The sequence below is a fragment of the Silene latifolia genome, chromosome 8 (genome assembly GCF_048544455.1).
Source record: "Silene latifolia isolate original U9 population chromosome 8, ASM4854445v1, whole genome shotgun sequence".
In the NCBI taxonomy this organism is placed as follows: Eukaryota; Viridiplantae; Streptophyta; class Magnoliopsida; order Caryophyllales; family Caryophyllaceae; genus Silene; species Silene latifolia.
The window spans coordinates 85,379,429-85,399,623 of NC_133533.1; the positions used below are offsets into that span (position 1 = coordinate 85,379,429).

A 20,195-nucleotide genomic window follows, 5' to 3' on the forward strand; every position below is an offset into this window, starting at 1 on the left:
AGCGGAAATTCTGCTACCTTGGGATGCGTGAAGTGGCTTCAGAGGCCAAATCAACGAATCATAGGTGATTTCAGTAGTGGAGTCATCGATCGAAGGCTTTTGTTGGCTCACCTATTCGATCGAATGCTTTTGGAAGATGAGAAGACCTCGATCGAATGCTTCTTGTGTTCGATCGAGAGGTGCTGAAATGGTGGTACTCGATCGAGTAATCTAACCACTCGATCGGGAGGTTTTTGATAGATGTTGTTCGATCGAGCAGTTCCAAAGTGCTTGATCGAGTAATTTGCTTTTAGACGCGTGATTTTTATCTTAATGTCGTATCTTAGGTTAATAATTGTCTCTCCTATAAATATGAGAGATGTAATTAGGTTTAGGGATCTCTTCTCATATCACTTTTACCTCGGTATTATTTCTGGTTCGACGCTACACTGTTCCTTATTTTTCCGGATCTCAACTTTTGTAATCCCTTACTCTCTTTCATTATTGTCTTCATTTAATTTATGTTATTCCTTCCTTTTCATCTTTACGTCATATTGTATGTTATTCCTTTATCTTTCGTTCTTGCTTTATTAGTTATCATGAGTAGCTATTTCCTCTAATGCTAGGATTAGGGGAGCCATGATAGTAAAATGATGATGCTTTAGTTAGTTTAGAAGGTTTTGTTGTGAAAATTGTTTGATAGCAATATAACTATAATTGTTAGGTTGAATGCATGCAACTGAATCAATTAATCCGGTTAAATTCAGACCTAGATCGAGAGATTGGAATGAATTAACCTGTTATGGACAATAGACTACACTAATGAGAGTGAAAGCTAAGTTAGTAGTATTTTAGGGCGGATAGCGGACCGAGAGGACCTTTCCACTACCCTTCTCACATCAGACCGACTAACCTACCTTTAGTTGAATTATGTAATACCATGGTGAACCGACATCCTAGCATATTTCTCTCTATCTGCTTAATCTCCTATTTCTTTCCTTGCTTTTATTTCAGTTCATTAGCTTAGTTTAAACAACTCAAACCCCCCGTTTTGTGACTTTAGACGGGCTGATTAACAAGTAGATACTGACCGCCTCCCTATGGATACGATACCCGACTTACCTCCGTTGCATTACTGGAGCCAGTTGGTTTTATTTTTGATAGGGTTGCGACAGCCGTGTCAAATTTTGGCGCCGTTGCCGGGAAGGCAACTATTTTATTTACTTGTTATATTTTTGTCTGTCTTTAGCCTCGAGGAATTTATTCCTTGAGGCAGTTCTTATCTTTACTTCTAGTTTTGTTTTGATAGGTCCTACAGGTCCTACCTAGACAGATCTAGGTAAAAGATCATCAAAGGGAAGGTTTAAGTACCTTTGATCTTCCACCTATGTTCCATCTTATGGCACAACAAGTGGTCCATTGTGAGAGATGTGGTGCTGCTGGGCACAATGTTGTTATTTGCTTGGTGAAAAACAACGAAGTCTATGAGTTTAGGCAGCGTAGACAACCTAGTCAACCCTTTGTATATGTGCCGCCACATCCGCTTCAAAAACGAGGCTATCAATAGCCTTCATCCGTTTGGCCACCGCAAAAACAAGCTCCTCCTCCTGATAAGCAGAAAGAAGAGATTGCTGAATTGAAGTCTTTGGTGAAGACACTTGCACTTCAAATGCTAGGAAATGATAAATCTAAAGAGGCTCATTTCAAGGAATTTGAGTCTCAAATAGCTCAATTAGCTGCCGAGCTGGACTTTAGGCACTCAGAGACGGTGTATGTTACCTATACCGAAAGCGGTCTTTCCTATGAAGGACCTGAGTTGCCTATTGACGATGATGATTTGTATGACTCAGAATCCGAAGATTTATCTGAAAATAAAGCATCGTACGAAGACTTCTGCACTGTACATCAACAAAAATTCGATCGAACTAACTACAGTGTTCGATCGAATGAATTATATGAAGGAGAGCTCGACCGAACAGAATTCGACACTCGATCGAACACTTTGCACGAGGAGCCACTCGATCGAGCAGTTATATGTGATCGATCGAGCACTATTCACCATAAAAGCTCTCGATCAAGTACCGTTTTTGCTCGATAGAATATATTGGCCACAGAGAGCTATGCTGAGTCACCTAGGTCCATTTCGGATGACGATATGAAAGAAGACAATGGTTATGGTGAATCTCCCATTTGGAAAGCCGAGCTGGACGCTTTAGAGGCTGCAATTTACGGGATAGAACCCATAAAGGAGGGGAACGAGAAGGTAGCTGAGTCAGTGAATGCTCCTAGCACGGTAGAGGCAATACACTATTTTGCCAATGATTCCGACGTTAGGAGCGACAAGCCTGAGGTGGTTAACGATAACCATGATTATCGGCATGGTTGATAGTAAACTACCTCATGTGACTTCTATTTTTTGTTTTGATGCTCCACCCTCTCCCGGTTGGACAAATAATTTAATAATATTCCACCATACTTGTCATCGGAAGTTTTTTAAGTCGAGACGGTACCTCGGATTGCTTTTATATGCTCCTCTTATATTTAGGTGCTACTTATGCTTTTGTGTCGCACATGCGCAGATATATGATCGTTTGCTAAGAGCTTTGAGTTACTTTGATTGTGACCAACTGGAGTAACTAAGGTGAAGACAAAAAGAGGTCGTGCGGGACCTATCTGAAACCAGCGCTGTCCGGGAGGCAACCCGGAGTTTAGAACTTTTCCGTTGATTTCCGAACATTTCAGTTTTGTTGCATGCTTAATAATTGGTTTACAAACCATAGACTGTAAACATTTTAGACTTGGTTTTTGGTTATTTTTGTGGTCGCTATTCACGTCTTTGTTGGTGCTTTACTGATGCCTAGGAGTACGCACAATAGGGAGCCTTCGATCGAGCTATTTTCTACTCGATCGAGTGTCTGACTCCCTCGATCGAACGCTTTTCTTCCTCGATCGAGCACCCACAGAAACTGACATCTCGATCGAGTAATCCTTTTTCCTTGATCGATCACTTTCGCAGCCCAATGTACTCGATCGAGTACTATATCTTCTCGATCGAGTACCATCGAGTCCGCTTGTTTTGATTCGCTTCCAGTGGTGTTGCTATGAAGCTGTTAGCGACCTCCTATGTTGCTGGCTGATTTGGGGAGGTCCCTACTTCACGTGTTTTTGTAAGTTTTCTGCTGCTACACTCTTCTTTTCTCTTCAGTTTGCATTTCCTTTCCCTATTTTTGAATACAACGAGGGCATTGTACGATTTGGTTTGGGGAGGTGATATGCATCCATATCTGTGTCTGCATACTGTTTTTATTACATTTGAGTTTGCACGTTTAAATTTTGCATGCACTGTTTATTTTAACTTCAAATATTATAAAAATCTTATAAAAATAATTTCTTTTTTACCAAAATCAAGAAAAATATTCACGTTTATTTTTGCATTTAAGTCGAGTCGGAACGGTGTATTTCAATGATGAAATTGCACTACACTTAGTCATTTTACTTAAGCCTTGCAAAAAATTGATATCTTAGACAGCGATTCAGAAAAAACAAAAAAACAAAACCCTAGAGAGAAAAAACCAAGAGAATCCATGCACGGCATGCTGTGCCGCCATTGATTTCTGTGCCCATGGCCAGGAAATCAATCCAACAGAGGCAAAGAGAGATGACTCTACGTGGGAGGAGCATCCCTCCTACGTCTGAGGTGAAGAATTTGGAGGAAACTGTAGAAGAACACATGGTTTCAGAAAGCCCTAATAGTGTAAGGAATGGACTTAATGTCGAGATGGAAGGAAAAACAAAGAATATCCATGAAGTGGTAGGGATACCAGAGTTAGTAGTAGAGACTGATACAGAATCAGAAAAAGAAGAAGAAGAGAATATTACTGTTAATGAGAGTAAGGAGGAAAAGGAGGATGGTGAACAGAGCATAGATACACAAGAAAATGTGCCTGAAATAGGGAGTGAGGAGATGCTTCAGTTGGACCAGGAAGATGTTGTAGAAGAAATAGAGTATTGGCAACTAGCTGTTGTATGCTTCATTTTGGGAGCCAATCCACCATGGGAAATAGTTGAAGGTTTTATAAGGCGAATTTGGACAAGGTTTAATATAGACAAGATTTCATTTTTGCCCAATGGGATATTCCTGGTTAGATTTAAAACGATGGAAATGAAAGAAAAGTTCCTTGCATCAGGACATTATCTTTTTGATAAAAAGCCAATGATTGTGAAAGCTTGGGAAAGAGACATGGAGATGACTAAAGAGGATGTGAAATGTGTTCCTGCATGGATAAGATTGCATAGGTTGCCTCTGAAGTTCTGGGGAAAGGGTTTACCAAACATTGCAGGCATTGTAGGTAAACATGTTGAGAATGATACAGCTACTGAGGAGAGAACCAGGCTGGGATTTGCTCGTGTTATGGTAGAGTTGGTAGTTGATCAGGAGCTGCCAGCCAAAATAGCTTTTAAGGATGAGCATGGGTTAGTGAATCAAATTGAAATTGAATATGAATGGAAGCCCATCAAATGTAAGAAATGTCAAGGTATGGGGCATGACCAGGAACAGTGTAGGAAAGACAAACTAGTTAAAGAGAAGACTGTGGTCAAGAAAGTTTGGAGGCCAGTTGTGAAGATTGCCAATCACAAGACAGCCACATCAGAAATACAAGTGATCCCTAGTAAACCTATAAACTCTCCTTCCAAGTTGCTTTAAACTCCAGTCAAGAGGTTGGTACTTTTGAGAAGGGGAGACAGTGAGCAGGAAAGGGAAAAGGACGGGTATAGCAGGGAGTCTTTTGGTGCACATTCGTACAAAGAGGTACTCAAGTCTCCTGGTAAAGCTGGTGCAGTTGGAAATGGTAGTGGTAACCCTCTCATCTTATCTAATGGATAGTATAGGGTTCTGGAACGTGAGAGGAATGAATAGAGTTGGTAAACAGAAGGCTATTAATTTCTTTTTGCAAAATAAAGGTGTAGGTCTATTTGGCCTATTAGAAACCAAAATAAAGAGTAAAGCTTTTCATAAAGTTGTAAATAATTTTAATAATTGGTGCATATCTACTAATAGTGGATATCACAATGGAGGAAGGATTTGGATTCTTTGGCAGCCTAGGTCTTTTAGGGTTCATTTTCTGGAGTATAATGCCCAATTTATCCATATGAAGGTAGAATCATTAGTGAGTAGGACTGTTTTTTAATTGACTATGGTGTATGCCTTCAATGGTATTAATGATAGAGCTCCTCTTTGGGGACATTTGAGGAGAATTGCTGGGACTATTGTTGGACCATGGGCTATAGCAGGAGATTTTAATTGTGTACTGGCAGCAAATGAGAGAGTTGGTGGCAATGTGCCTTTTTCTGAGATGGGGCCATTTAGGGATTGTGTGGCTGACTGTGGTGTCCTGGATATAGCTGCTAATGGTGCTCTGTATACTTGAAATAACAAGCAACAGCCTGAGGAGAGGATATATACTAGATTGGATAGGGTGTTGGTTAACAAGGATTGGTGTGATCACCTGAAGGATTTGTATGCCCATTTCCTTCCAGAGGGGATGTATGACCATACACCTTGTATTGTGAGCAGCAACAAGCAAGTGCAGGGCAAGAGATGCTTCAAATATTTCAACATGTGGGGTGGATCCAAGGATTTTATTCCTATTGTGAGAAATACTTGGCAGTCTAGAGTGGTTGGGACTCCAATGTTTAAGCTTGTCAAGAAATTGAAGTTGCTGAAACCTGCCCGAAGGCAATTGGACAGGGAGAAATTTAGTGACATTGAACAAGCTGCTGACATCAAACAGAAGCAGATAGAGGATTTACAGGGTCAGTTAGGCAGGGATCCTTCAGATATGCAGAAGAGAGCATTTGAATCAGAAGCTATTGCACAACTTAAAGAGCTAGCTGCAGCAAGAGATAGCTTTCTAGCTCAGAAGGCAAAGCACAAATGGGTACAAGATGGGGATTCAAATAGTGCCTTCTTTCATGGCTTGCTTAAGCAGAGAAAACATGGGAATAAAGTATTCAGGATTGAGGACACTTTTGGGAGAGTATGTGATACTTCTGATCAAATTCAAGCTGCATTCCTGGACTATTATAAAGGTTTGCTTGGCACCAGTCAGGCTATTGGCAAGATACATACAAGAATAATAGAGCAAGGACCTATTTGCAGCTCAGAAGATTGTGCAGCTTTGATGAGACCTGTCTGTGGGAAGGAGGTTAGAGAAGCTCTTTTCAGCATACCAGATATTAAATCACCTGGTCCAGATGGGTACACGAGTAAGTTCTTTAAGGATGCATGGGGAGAGGTAGGGGAGAAGTGATTGGAGCTGTCCAGGATTTCTTCTTACAGAAAAGATTGATGACACAAATCAATGCCACCACCCTTACTTTAATACCAAAATGTGAGAGACCTCAGAATGTTACTCGGTTCAGGCCTATAACATGCTGCAATGTTGTGTACAAGGTTATATCTAAGTTTCTATGTAATAGACTTGCTGCAGTGCTACCACATATTGTAGATCAGAACCAGGGTGCATTCATTCAAAACAGGAGTATTCAGGAGAATATCCTGATGTGCCAGGATCTCATTAGACTTTATGAAAGAACTAATGCATCACCCAGATGCCTGTTCAAGATTGACCTGCAGAAGGCATATGATACAGTGGAATGGCAGTTTGTGGAGCAGTTATTGAGGATGATGAAATTCCCAGTTGGTTTCCAAAGCATGATTATGCAGTGTATTACCACTACATCCTTCTCTTTATCTCTCAATGGAGATATGTTTGGTTTTTTTAAGGGCAAAAGAGGGCTTAGACAAGGGGATCCATTGTCACCCCTTCTCTTTACCCTGTGTATGGAGTATTTAACCAGAACTTTGAAGTATGCAGCTACTAAGTATGATTTCCACTATCACCCTATGTGCAAAAAGCAAAGGCTGGCTTGTTTGATGTTTGCTGATGATGTGTTGCTGTTCAGTAAAGGTGACACTACATCTATGATGCTTTTATTACAGTCTTTCTCCACTTTCTCAAAAGCTTATGGACTAAAAATTAGTCCTGCTAAGTCCAATGCATATTTTAGAGGGGTGCCTGATCACATTAAGACTGATATCTTGAAGATATCAGGCTTTACTGAGGGTGCTCTCCCTTTTAAATATTTGGGAATGCCTATACAAACTACTAGACTAAAGATATCTGATTGTGCTTGTCTCATTGAGAAAATCTGTGGGAGGATTCATAGTTATGGAGCAAGGAAGTTCTCTTATGCTGGCAGGCTTGTGTTGATTAAATCAGTCCTGAACACCGTGCACTCCTACTGGGCTTCGATGTTTGTCTTACCCAAGGGCATCATTAAGAGTATAGAAGCCACCTGTAGAAACTTTTTTTGGGAGAGTGGTACAGAATATAAGAGGGTCCCTCTAGTGGCATGGGATAAAATTTGTAAGCCAAAGGAAGAAGGAGGACTAGGACTGAAGGATCAGGAAATATGGAACAAGGCAATGGTGGGTCGTCTGGTGAATTGGATTGCTGAGAAAAGAGACTCCATTTGGGTACAGTGGGTACAGTGGAACCATATCAAAGGGAGAGACTGGATTGAGTACAGTCCTTCAACTAACTCAAGCTGGGTTTGGAGAAGGATCTGTAAGGTTAAGCAGGAAATTGCTCATGGATTTGTGGATGGGGTCTGGGTGGTTCAACCCACGGGGTACACTCTCAGTGGTTGTTATGAATGGCTCAGGAATTCTAGTCCACCTGCCTGCTGGAGTAAAGTGGTCTGGAATAGTTGGGCTCTGCCTAAACACCAATTCATGGGATGGCTAGTGGCTCATGAGGCTCTTAACATTGTGGATAACACTTTGGGATGGATGTTGATGCTTGCTTGCTCTGCTAACTTGAATAGCTCATCTTGGATGGATGTTGATGCTTCTCGTTGGTTGTTGATCTATCTTGGTGGTCTAGTAGAGGAGGTATAATTGTCGAGAGAAGAATCCCTGTTTTTTGGGGGAACTTTCATCTTGTTTCAAAGAAACAAGTGCGAAATTCCTCATGCATCCAAGACATGTTGCAGATAACTAATGGGGTGAGAAATGAATTAGAGTCGAGGGAGGGAGAAATTGAATGCTAATGATGTAACTTGGCTTTGCCATAAGAATATTATGTAACTAAGGATTTGCATTTGTAAATCTATCTTTTATTTAACATTTAAATTTTATTTTCTATGAAATATGATTTCTCTATATTTAGTTAACACATACATTTACAATTTATATATTGAAATTATGATGAGAGGTAAATTAATCAACAAATTATGAGACACGTTTACCTCTCCCATTATTAATATTATTTTCACTACATCCCCTTTTAATACTATTACGTTCACTACTTGTTCGGTTCTTGTTGTATGTTTTACTATTTCTCGCTATTTTTTGTTAACCCGTTAGGGAACGTATATTTAAATAAATTTATTTTCTTAAAATCGAATTGCTAATCAATTTTTCATACTCTTTCCGTTGTTCAAAGAAACAATGTGTTGTGAACTATTACTTTCACTTCTCCCGCCGTCCTTATTTTTTTTTCTCATCCCGCATTTATTATTGTTAAAAGACATGCTATTGCTTTTACTACTCACATGGAAGGTTACTATCATAATAGTTGATTATCTAGTTGAGAAATATTAGATTAGAATATTATTTAAGAGCAATCATTATTATTTACTAATTAAATTACAAATCTAATGAATTATGGAATATTATATTTTTGGAAAGAAATTTACTTACCTTTTAATAGTTTCCAAAATATAACATATATTTATATTATATTTATGTATGTTAAATAATTAACATAAATTGGCTTTATTTAAGGAAAAGCCATAATCTATTATTCTCTAAATTTATACTTTTAACCAAAACTATATAATAATTAATTGAAGTCCCTTGATTTGCATTTAAAACTATATAATATAATTAAATCCTAGATTTATTTAATTACATGGAAGTCCCTTGGTTTTGGAATTAATATACTATATTTATATATATATATATATATTACTCACATTTTATCAAAAAAAAAAACAAATTGATATCTTATTAGCTTTGTCATTTGCATATCTACGAGTTTATGTTAAAATTTAGCTGAACAAATAGACTTGACCTGAAATTTTGGCAACCCACTCATAATTTCTAAGTTTTAGAGCCTAAAACTGGTGTCATTTATGATTAGTTTCATGTAGGATTGTGAGTAGTTACTCCTTACATAGCATGTATCATTAATTTGCACAAATATGAAATTCAATTGCTTTTTACCTACATATATTCGGGTTAGTGGTTTGTGTCACATGCAGGGAGGTGCTTACATTCCCCTTCTTTCATTTCTACCCAATTAACTCCACATTTAGCCAAATTTGCACATTTAAATTTTGCATGCAATGTTTATTTTAACTTCAAATATTATAAATGTAACACTCCCATCTACCAAGTAGTCTTAACAAGACCTTCCCTAGCAGATAAGGGCGTTACCATCTCGATTACCCGAGGACAGTAATAATCAAATACCGATAAAAGAACGTTTAAGTTATATTACAAGTGATTAAGACCAACAGAAGATATATGAAAGATACAACTCAAAACTACTATCAGCTATGTGAAACTATCTCAACCATAACTCGTGATGGACTCGTCCCTCCAAGCACCCAACTATGATCCAAACACCAACCTGCTAAGACCGACGTCTCACCATAGTGGATCACGGCAGACACAAAATAATAACCAACACAACAACCACACCATGTCAGTAACTGAGGTAACAAAAACAAAAGCAGACACGACACGAGTACAACATTACACACACACACACACCACCTCCTCCAACCAAGCACACATCTCTGACTGCCCAAAGGTCCAGTCCTGCTAGTGGGGGACCGCAGCCGTTCCCACCTAAGCCCCGCTCATCTATCCGAGCGATAAATCCATATTGCTTAATATGCACATCCCTTCTATGGCGGGTTCCACAGAAGGCGAATCAAGGGCGTGAAGCCACTCCCGCAAGTGACTCCACTCAGCCGAAGACGCGCCTCGAGAACCACAGACAACATTCACAAACAACTGTATAAACAACAATTACCAACCACTATTCCAACACAATGTTAACCAACTACCGCAACCGAATCATCAACCAAGATACTAAACCAGCCAAACAACAACAACAGACTCTCTAGACAATCAACAGTACTAAGTAGGTGAACCTACCTTTAGCAAACCGCAGCGATTCCGCATCCGACCACAAGATACCAATCAACCACCTATGCAACCATCACAACCATCTATTACTATCACTATAACCATAACTGAAAATGAAGATGACGATGATGATGATGATGACAACATACCTATACAAAGCAATCTGGTGTCAAGACCGCTACCCGACTCAAGCATCCCATCCCCTAAGGTGTACTCACTCATAAAGGCATCAAGGAGGTGAACCATGGTGAAGGAGAATAGAGGTGACGGCATTTAGGTTTAGGAAGAAGGTAGAGAAATGATTTAGGGTTTCACGATTTACGATATATAACTCCCCGCTGCAAACCCGTTACTCGATCGAGTAACCAACTTACTCGATCTAGTGGCCTCTACTCGATCGAGCTCCCAAGCTACTTGATCGAGTAGCCTCAGCTAGATCGAGTAACAAGCTCACAAAGACTCACATCGTCACAAGTCATCTCTTGTAAGGTTTCTGAAGGTCAAGACAGATGTCTAAGGTCAGTCAACGTCGGTCAACGGGTCCCTAAAAGGACGGGTATTATAGTCTTCCCCTCTTAAAAAGAACTTAGTCCTCAAAGTTCGACTATCCTCCCCCACGACACAAGGTCAAAAGCAGCAAGGCAACCACCATTGTTCATCCGACACAGGTCAACACAACCATTTAGAAATACCACCCCGCTATGACTATTCATCAACCATCATCATCATCTACCTTAGCACATATTACACAACACGACTTCCTATCGAATCACGAACTTCCTATTTAATCACCAAACACACATTGTACACAAGAACAACCAACTCGACTATTACTTGCACACATCTCCTGTTATTACTCATATGTAAACCAATACAACTCTCATCCAATTCCTCTATCAATTACTTGCCAACAACTACAGTTATAAAACACTCAATAACGACAGTCCTATTACTAATATACAATAACATATCATCCATTCCACTCATTCATATTAATTCTTTTAACTCAACTCTATTACTCAAACGTACAACACAATTCTACTAATAACAATTTTACTATTTACTACTAACATCCAATTTCATGACAACATAGTGAACAATTACTTGAAAACGAGATACAACAACATACTATTTTATTCAACAATTACAAACTGCTACTCAATTGCACAATAACTACTACGAAATTACCCAAACAACCATTTTAAATTACTGCAAAATATCATAAAAATACTATAAAATTACCCAAACAACCATTTTAAATTACTACAAAATGTCATAAAAATACTATTAAATTGTCATAATTACGTCATTTTCCTTTGCGACATTACTCTTCGCCTGTTAAAAGGAACTTCGTCCACCAAGTTCATCATCAAAACAAACTTAATTATTATACATATCGATAGATTATCATTCCATCTTGACATTACGAACGAACCATATTACATATTTTAACTCATGTCACCCACGATACTTCCTTGACATTACATAAATATGACTCATATATATGAAACTATTGGCAAAGTGAACCACGCAACGATATAGTCTATCATCAACTATCAGCCATGGCAGCAATTACTTTCTTATACGACTATTCAAATTATGCAACAAGGATTATAACCATTATACACTACGTTACCTGAGATAATTTGATCGAGCATATGAAATCATATAAACATCACCGGAATTGTATAAATCATACAGACATGCATCACTGTATAACCACCTCTGAGACGGGACATTGATATAACATATCCACAACATGAAATATTATAACAAGAACCACCAACATGATGATACAAACGAGTGTTAGAATGAATTCGACCTGTTACAGGGTTACTCGATCGAGTTCATCAGTTACTCGATCGAGTTGGCCGAGATCAGAATGCATCCCAGATGTCACCCCTGCAGTTACTCGATCGAGTGAGGGGCACTCGATCGAGTAGCCACAGGTCATCATCCCCCAATTCGTCACTTTGTAAGTCCATGGCAATATATATATAAGCCGAAATATATTCCGACACTAACATGCTGCATATGAAGTCTGAAAAACATCCAAAAGTATGGCCTTATGGCCAAAATACAAACCAAAGTAAACAAATATACCAACCGAAACAAGTATCAATAACTACAAATCCATGCAACCAAGATAGAAAAGGAGCATCATCACTCCAAGGTCTGCTCATCCATCATCTCATCTCTACCACCGCCTCCGGACGTGCCCGCTCCAGCTGTACCCGCACCTGAGACATCACCCATGCCAGAATCGGCTCCCACTCGCCATGGTGCCAAGCAACCGTATGGGTAACTCGTAGGCTCTCCCCAAGTAGACCGCTCCACGCCAAAGGAATGGAAAACCCCGCTATCATCTCCAATGCCTCTCCACCACACCGGCTGGGCCGCCTAGGTCCCGATTCCCTGAACATAAGCCATCTCATGGAGGTTTCGGAGTGTCAAGGTAGTGGACACCCTCTCCATGAGCTCACTCACTCTCATCTCAGGACTGAAGAAGGAAGGGTAGCTGGGAAACTGAAACTGTGGAGGCACATGATGTTTATTTTATTTGCCTCACAAGTGTACGAGGGTGTCGTGTGTATGTGAGGGTCGAACCCAAGAGACAATATCTATGGCACTAGGATTGGCTATTTTCGAAAAATCACAAAACCTTACAGCAAACTCCCAGCCGGCCAGAAGACCGGCAGCCGGTACCCGGGCTGGGAGTACACCTTAATCCTCATTTCCTCACAATTGCTTTCCCAGCCGGTGGACCGGCTGCCGGCCTGCCGGCTGGGACTTCTCCCTTCCTATTTTTGCCAAGTTTTCCTTAATAGGGTGCTCCCAACCGGTGAACCGGCTGCCGGCCTACCGGCTGGCACCCCCTCTTCTTCCCTTTTTCACCAATTTTGACTTGTATATGCATTCCCAGCCGGTGGACCGGCTGCCGGCCTGCCGGCTGGGACACACCTCCTCTTCAATTCTCAAATTTTCATAAAATTTTCCACGAACTTCCCAGCCGGTCAGAAGACCGGCTGCCGGTGCCCCGGCTGGGAGTTCACTCACCCTTGTTTTCTCCAATATACCCCATCAATTGGCCTCGGGTTGCGTGTTTTCATCTTTCAAAGCTGACTCATCAAGTCGGGAAAAGGCCAATTGACGGTCATACACTTGTTCTTTATCAAATCCCCAAATTCTTCAAGAGGACAACCCGTTATCAACCAAATTGTCAAGTACCATTGATCCAAAATTCTCATTTATCTATCTACATGCATGCTGTGTACAATTGGTGGTTCTTGTGGGACTCCACTAAACCATTGCTTGTTCAAACTTGAAATTACTCATCCCTTAAGGACAGGGGATCTTCCAAATCAATTTCATTTAGGGTCTCGATGGGTTGACCCTCATAGAAGTACTTCACTCGGTGCCCATTCACTTTGAAGCATTCTCCTTTGCGATTCTTCAACTCAAATGATCCATATGGAAACACGGTTACTACTTCAAAGGGTCCCTACCACCGGGACCTCAACTTCCCGGGAAATAGTTGAAACCGGGAGTTTAAGAGTAGTACCTTGTCTCCCACAATGATCTCCTTCCTTATAATTTTCGAGTCATGCCATTGCTTGGTCCTTTCCTTGTAAAGTTTTGCATTTTCATAGGCATCCATACTCAACTCATCAAGTTCATTAAGTTGAAGGAACTGCTTGTTCCCCGCGGCATCCAAATCATAGTTGGGCTCCTTAAGAGCCCATCTTGCCTTATGTTCCAATTCAAGAGGTAAATGGCAAGATTTGTCATAAACCAACCGGTAAGGAGTAGTGCCAATTGGGGTCTTGTATGCGGTTCTTAGAGCCCATAACACATCATTGAGCTTAGCACTCCAATATTTTCTAGACTTGTTCACCACCCGCTCCAAAATAGCCTTGATTTGTCGATTTGATACTTCCACTTGCCCGTTAGTTTGGGGGTGGTATGCAAGAGTTACTTTGTGCCGGACACCGTACTTTTTTAGTAGAGAGTAGATGGTGCGGTTGATGAAATGTGATCCACCATCACTTATAACGGATCGGGGCACTCGAAAACGGGGGAAAATGTAGTCTTTGATTAGCTTGGTCACTACCTTTGAATCATTGGTAGGGGCGGCGATTGCTTCAATCCATTTGGACACATAATCCACCGCAACCAATATGTATTGGTTGCCAAATGATGATGAAAATGGTCCCATGAAATCCACACCCTATACATCGAAGAGCTCCACCTCCAATATGTTGTTCAAAGGCATTTCATCTCTTCTTCCAATATTACCTCTTCTTGACAAGAATTGCAAGAGTGAACCATGGCATAGGCATCTTTGAAAAGAGAGGGCCAATAAAATCCACAATGAAGAACCCGAGCTTGGGTTCTAGAGGTGGACAAATGCCCTTCATAGGTAGTAGCATGGCAAGCTTGAAGGATAGTTCGACCTTCTTCTTGGGTAACACATTTTCGATAGATCCTATCATTGCATCTTCTATATAGGAAATGATCTTCCCATACATATCTCTTAGACTCATATCTCAACTTCTTCCTAGCCTGGTTGTCTAGTTCTTCCGGAATAAAGTTAGCGCTCAAATAGTTAGCTATATCTGCATACCAAGGGTCGGAGTGCGTGATAGCTAAGATAGAGTCATCGGGCAACCACTCTTCAACGGGGATTCCATCATCAACATCCCCTCGGGATTCTCTTGTCAATCTTGACAAATGATCCGCAATAAGATTTTCGGACCCCGGCTTATCCTTGATTATGACATCGAACTCTTATAGTAGCAAAATCCAATGAATTAGTCTTGGCTTGGCATCCTTTTTTACCATGAGTTGCTTGATAGCGGTGTGATCCGTGTAAACAATGACCATTGAACATAGAATATATGGCCGAAATTTCTCAAAAGCATACACCACCGCCAACATCTCCTTTTCCGTGTTGGTGTAGTTGCATTGAGTGTTGTCCAAAGTCTTGCTCACATAGGCAATCACATGAAGCTTCTTATCATGTCGTTGACCCAAGACCGCCCCTAAGGCGAAATCACTCGCATCACACATGAGCTCAAAGGGGAGATCCCAATTTGGAGGTTGCACAATTGGCGCCGAGACTAGAGCTTGCTTGAGCATACAAAAGATCTCCATACAACTTTTATAAAATACAAAGGGAGTGACTTTGGCTAGAAGTGAGGTGAGGGGTTTAGCAATTTTTGCAAAATCCTTTATAAATATTCTATAAAAACCCGCGTGACCCAAGAAACTCCTCACACCCTTGACATTGGTGGGTGGGGGAAGTTTCTCAATCACTTCTACTTTAGCCTTATCCACTTGGATCCCTTTACTCGAAATGACATGACCAAGAACCACTCCCTCTTGCACCATGAAGTGGCATTTTTCCCAATTCAACTTAAGGTTGTATTGGATGCAAGTTTGGAGCACTTGGGAGAGGTTCTCCAAACAATCATCGAAGGAGTTGCCATGGACACTAAAATCATCCATGAACACCTCCATCGATTTCTCAATGTATTTAGAAAAGATGGACATCATTGCTCTTTGAAATGTCCCGGGAGCATTGCATAATCCGAATGGCATTCTTCGATATGCGAAGACACCATAAGGATAAGTGAAAGTAGTTTTTTCTTGATCATCCGGGTGGATGGGAATTTGAAAGAACCCGGAATAACCGTCAAGAAAGCAAAAATACTCATGATTAGCAAGTCTCTCGAGCATTTGGTCAATAAATGGCAATGGGAAGTGATCTTTGATTGAGGCGGAATTGAGCTTTCGGTAATCAATGCACATTCTCCATCCCGTAACCGGTCGGGTGGAGATGAGTTCACCTTCCTCATTCTCAACCACGGTCATACCGCCCTTTTTGGGGACAATTTGAACCGGGCTCACCCAATCGCTTCCCGAGATGGAGTATATAATTCTGGCCTCAATCAATTTATCAACCTCTTTCCTTACCATATCCTTCAATTTCTCATTCAACCTCCTCATTGGTTGAGCGGAAAGAGTGAATTCATCTTCGAGTTTGATGCGGTGCATGCAAACTCGAGGGTCAATTCCCGTGAGATCATCAAGACTATACCCAATGGCTTTCTTCTTTTCTTTGAGAACATTTAAAAGTTTTTCTTTTTGAGAAGCCGTTAGGTTAGCATTAATGATCACGGGGAAGGCTTTTGCCTCATCTAGATAAGCATATTCAAGGGAGGAGGCAAGGGCTTGAGGTCTACCTTTGGAGAGTTCTTACCCTCAACATCATCAAGAATGGGTGGTAAAACTTCGTAGTCCTCTTGTAAATGCTCCCCCAAGCATTTATCCTTTATATCTTCAATCAATTATTCTAGCATGTCTACCGCATAGACACTCTCAAACATTGGTTGTGACATTGCCCCGGTTAAAGAAAATTCAACAACATTGCCTCCCACCTTGAAGGTGAGCTTCCCCTCTTTGACACTAATGTTAACATCTCCGGTTGCTAGGAAAGGTCTTCCAAGAATGATTGGTTTTTGTTGATCTTCCGGAATATCAAGTACAACGAAATCCGCCAGAATATAGAAGTTGCCAACTTTGACCGGCACATCCTCAATCACACCCATCGGTCTTTATACCGATCTATTCGCAAGTTGTAGTGTCATGGAGGTGGGAATCATGTCATGTAGCCCAACTTTCTTTACAATGGGAAGAGGCAAGATGCTAACACTTGCACCAAGATCACAAAGTGCCCTCTTGATGTTCACATTATCCACCATGCACGGAATGGAAAAATTACCCGGATCTTGTAATTTCTCCGGCATGGGATTGAGTAAAATTGCACTAAATTCTCCTCTAAGAGGGACTACACCATCTCCTCCAATGCTTCTCTTCTTGGTCAAAACATCCTTTATGAATTTTGTGTAGAGCGGCATTTATGTCACTACCTCGGTGAAAGGTAATGAAACCTGAAGATTTTTCAACATGTCCACGAATTTAGAGAACTTCCTCTCCTCATTCATGGCTCTACTTCTATTAGAAAATGGGATTAGAGGGTTATGTCTTTTTGGGGGATGAGGCTTGCTTAGTGTTAGCTTCTTCACTTGTTTCTTCACCTCTTTCTTGGTCTCTTTCAACCACTCTTTCTTGGTCTCTTTCAACCACTATCTCTTCCAACACAAAATTGTCATCATCTTCAACATAGTCACCCAATTTCCCTTTCTTGGTATGGTCAACCCGGCTTGATGGTGAGGGAGGTGGACTATCCTCACCAACTCTCATCACATCTCTCTTTCTCTTGGCTTTATAGTCCTTGTAGGGATCCTCCAAGTCTTTCCCACTCCTCAAGGTCACCACATGTGCTTGTTGATGTGGTGTTGGTCCATCTCTAGGATGGGAGCCTTGAGGAGGCAATGAGTGAGGAACCCTTTAAGAAGAAGAAGGGTTTTGGTTTGCCATATATGAATCAAATGTCCTTTGATGTTCTTGGACATTTGATAATTCGGTCTTCAATGCTTTGAATTGATTATCCACTTTGGCATCCATGTCCCTTAGCAATTTCTCAAGGGAAGATTTGGGATTGGGTGGTTCTATGTATTGTTGATTTTGTGAAGGTTGGTTGAAGTTTTGTTGTTGTTGATACCCTTGTTGTTGGTATCCTTGTTGTTAGTATGGAGGATTTTGGTTTTGGTTGCGGTAGTTGTCTCTTTGATGGGGTGGGATGTAATTTGGATTGTCATGGTGTCTTTGGCCTCGGTAGTTGGAGCTTTGGCCTTGGTTTTGGTGATATTGCTGAGAGTGGTCGGGTTTGGGTGGAGACATATATTGAGGTTGTTGATATTTGGGATCCAACGGTTGTCCCGCATATGAAAGTTTCGGGTCTTGATTAGGAAAGGCACGTTAAAGGGTCTCGTGACGTTGGTAGGAGACTCTAGGTGCACCTTGCCCTTGGAGAGCGAAACACTCTTGTTGTTGGTCATCTTCCGGTATAGATGAGCAATACTCAATGGTGTGCCCCACACCGCCACAATAATCACAAAACATTTGAGGAGGATAGTGCATAGGTGGAGACCTTGGTTCTTGGACATAATAGACCTTGGAGTGACTAGGTCCACCCTCATTAGCACGCTTCGATTCCCCTTGCTTCTTTGCCAATTTGAATTCCTCAAATTCTTTTGTCAAGGTATCCAATTTCGCCTTATCCTCCATCTCTATCTTGGAAGGTCCTTCACTTTTGTAGTCCACATCTCTAGCATAACTACTCTCCATCTCGGAAATATTTTGAATCATTTCCGTGATTTGAGCGTTATTCATTCCATCAAAATTTCCACCGGACGCCGCCACGATCATGTCCCGAAACCTTTGCTCAAGAGTTTGGAAAAAGGTTTGGGTGGTCATCCATTTCGGGATACCATGGTGTGGACAAGATGCTAGGAGATCCCTAAAACGTTCCCAAGCTTCACTTAGAGTTTCCAAGGATTTTTGCTTAAAAGTTTGAATCTCATGGCGAATTCTTGCGGTCTTAGAAGGTGGGTAGAATTTGTTGATGAAGGCCTTGGATAGAGCTTCCCAAGTAGTGAACGTACCCGGCTCATGAGAGTTCAACCACTTCTTAGCATTGTCTTTCAAGGTGATGGGAAAGAGCATCAAGAGAATTTGCTCCTCCGTCACACCGTTATGCTTAATGGAACCTGCTTTCTCTTTAAAGGAGGTAAGATGTTGGTGTGCATCCTCATTCTTCATACCATGGAAAGTGTTTGTTGCATGTAGTTGATTACATGATGCCGGAGTTCAAATGTATTGGGAGCAAGGGCTCCATAGTTGATAGCCGAACATGCACGGTTGGGGTCCGGTCTATTGTAATAGCCCATGGGTTGGTCCGCCATGTCTTCGTTTATGAGATTGTCTCGTGGAGAGTCGGGTTCGTTTGTATGGTTGGAATGTAATTAATATGTTGGTGAACTTTGTGGTGAGTCTATGGGAGAGTTTTGTGGTAGAGTTTTGTGGTGGAGGATTGTGTGGAATGTGAAGGGGTGATAGGGTGGAGGAAGAGGGTGGTTGGTTTAGGTTATCTATTGTGGAACTTTGGTTGATTGGTGGGTTAAAAATGGGTGGAGATCCTTGAATTGCCGAAAGAGCTAATCTTTTTCTTGCTCGGAATGTCTTCTCGATCTCGTGATGAAGTGGGAAAAGAGGTCCGATGTAGCACTTATTCATGCACTTAACAAAAGTCAAATAGTCCTAATGCAAAAGTTGCACTAGGACAAAAGGGGAAGATAAACAAGCAACAAAATAAGAGAACTAAGCCTAGATGTAAACAAACAATCATATCCAATGTTACCATCCCCGGCAACGGCACCAAAAACTTGGTGTTTATTTTATTTGTCTCACAAGTGCACGAGGGTGTTGCGAGTATGTGAGGGTCGAACCCAAGAGACGATATCTATAGCACTAGGATTGGCTATTTAACTACTAGTTTAATTCAACTAAAAAGGAAATGAGTGATTAACAATAATTAAGAGACTAGGATATTGGGTTCACTCATATGGTTAAGGGAAGACATGCATAGGATGATAAATTCGGAAGCAAAAGACTCTATCTCTCGATATGAGACTAATCCCTAAGTTAAGATCGATTAAGCCCTCACCTAATCAACTCAACTACAATTTTATCATGCTAATCCTACTTACTAGCCAAGTTCTCACTTAACAAGCAAGGATAGATAGTGAAAGCACTTAAATCCTCATTCAAGCATTATCACAAACACCTAGCATGCATAATAAAATTGAAAGGCATAAACTCAAGAATTATAATCATTCCATGCTATAATCTACCCTCATAAATCCATATGAGATCCCTCTCCATCCTAGTAGATTACTACTCACACATAGTTATGATAACAAATACAAAAGATTGATGCTTTGACATGTAACAACCAAGAAGAGACATAATATGAAGATAGGGCAACTAAATAACTTGAATATGTAAACAAATGAAAGGTAAACAA

At 40.8% G+C, this 20,195-nt stretch overlaps 1 protein-coding gene and 1 non-coding gene across 2 annotated transcripts; one reads left to right on the forward strand and one right to left on the reverse strand.

The window, feature by feature from the left end:
• Nucleotides 1-16,821: 16,821 nt before the first annotated feature.
• Nucleotides 16,822-17,124, reverse strand: LOC141595449 (uncharacterized). Its single transcript, XM_074415418.1, has one exon. It carries the CDS (start codon nucleotides 17,122-17,124, stop codon nucleotides 16,822-16,824), a length of 303 nt encoding a protein of 100 aa, XP_074271519.1.
• A 1,472-nt stretch (nucleotides 17,125-18,596) lies between these two features.
• Nucleotides 18,597-18,703, forward strand: LOC141597910 (small nucleolar RNA R71). The gene has a single exon (XR_012523120.1). It is a non-coding gene; the product is annotated as a small nucleolar RNA R71 (small nucleolar RNA).
• The last annotated feature ends 1,492 nt before the right edge of the window (nucleotides 18,704-20,195 follow it).

What these genes read in the sequence shown, in the direction of transcription:
- LOC141595449 (XM_074415418.1), bottom strand. Translation starts at nt 17,124, where the DNA reads ATGCCGCTCTACACAAAATTCATAAAGGATGTTTTGACCAAGAAGAGA.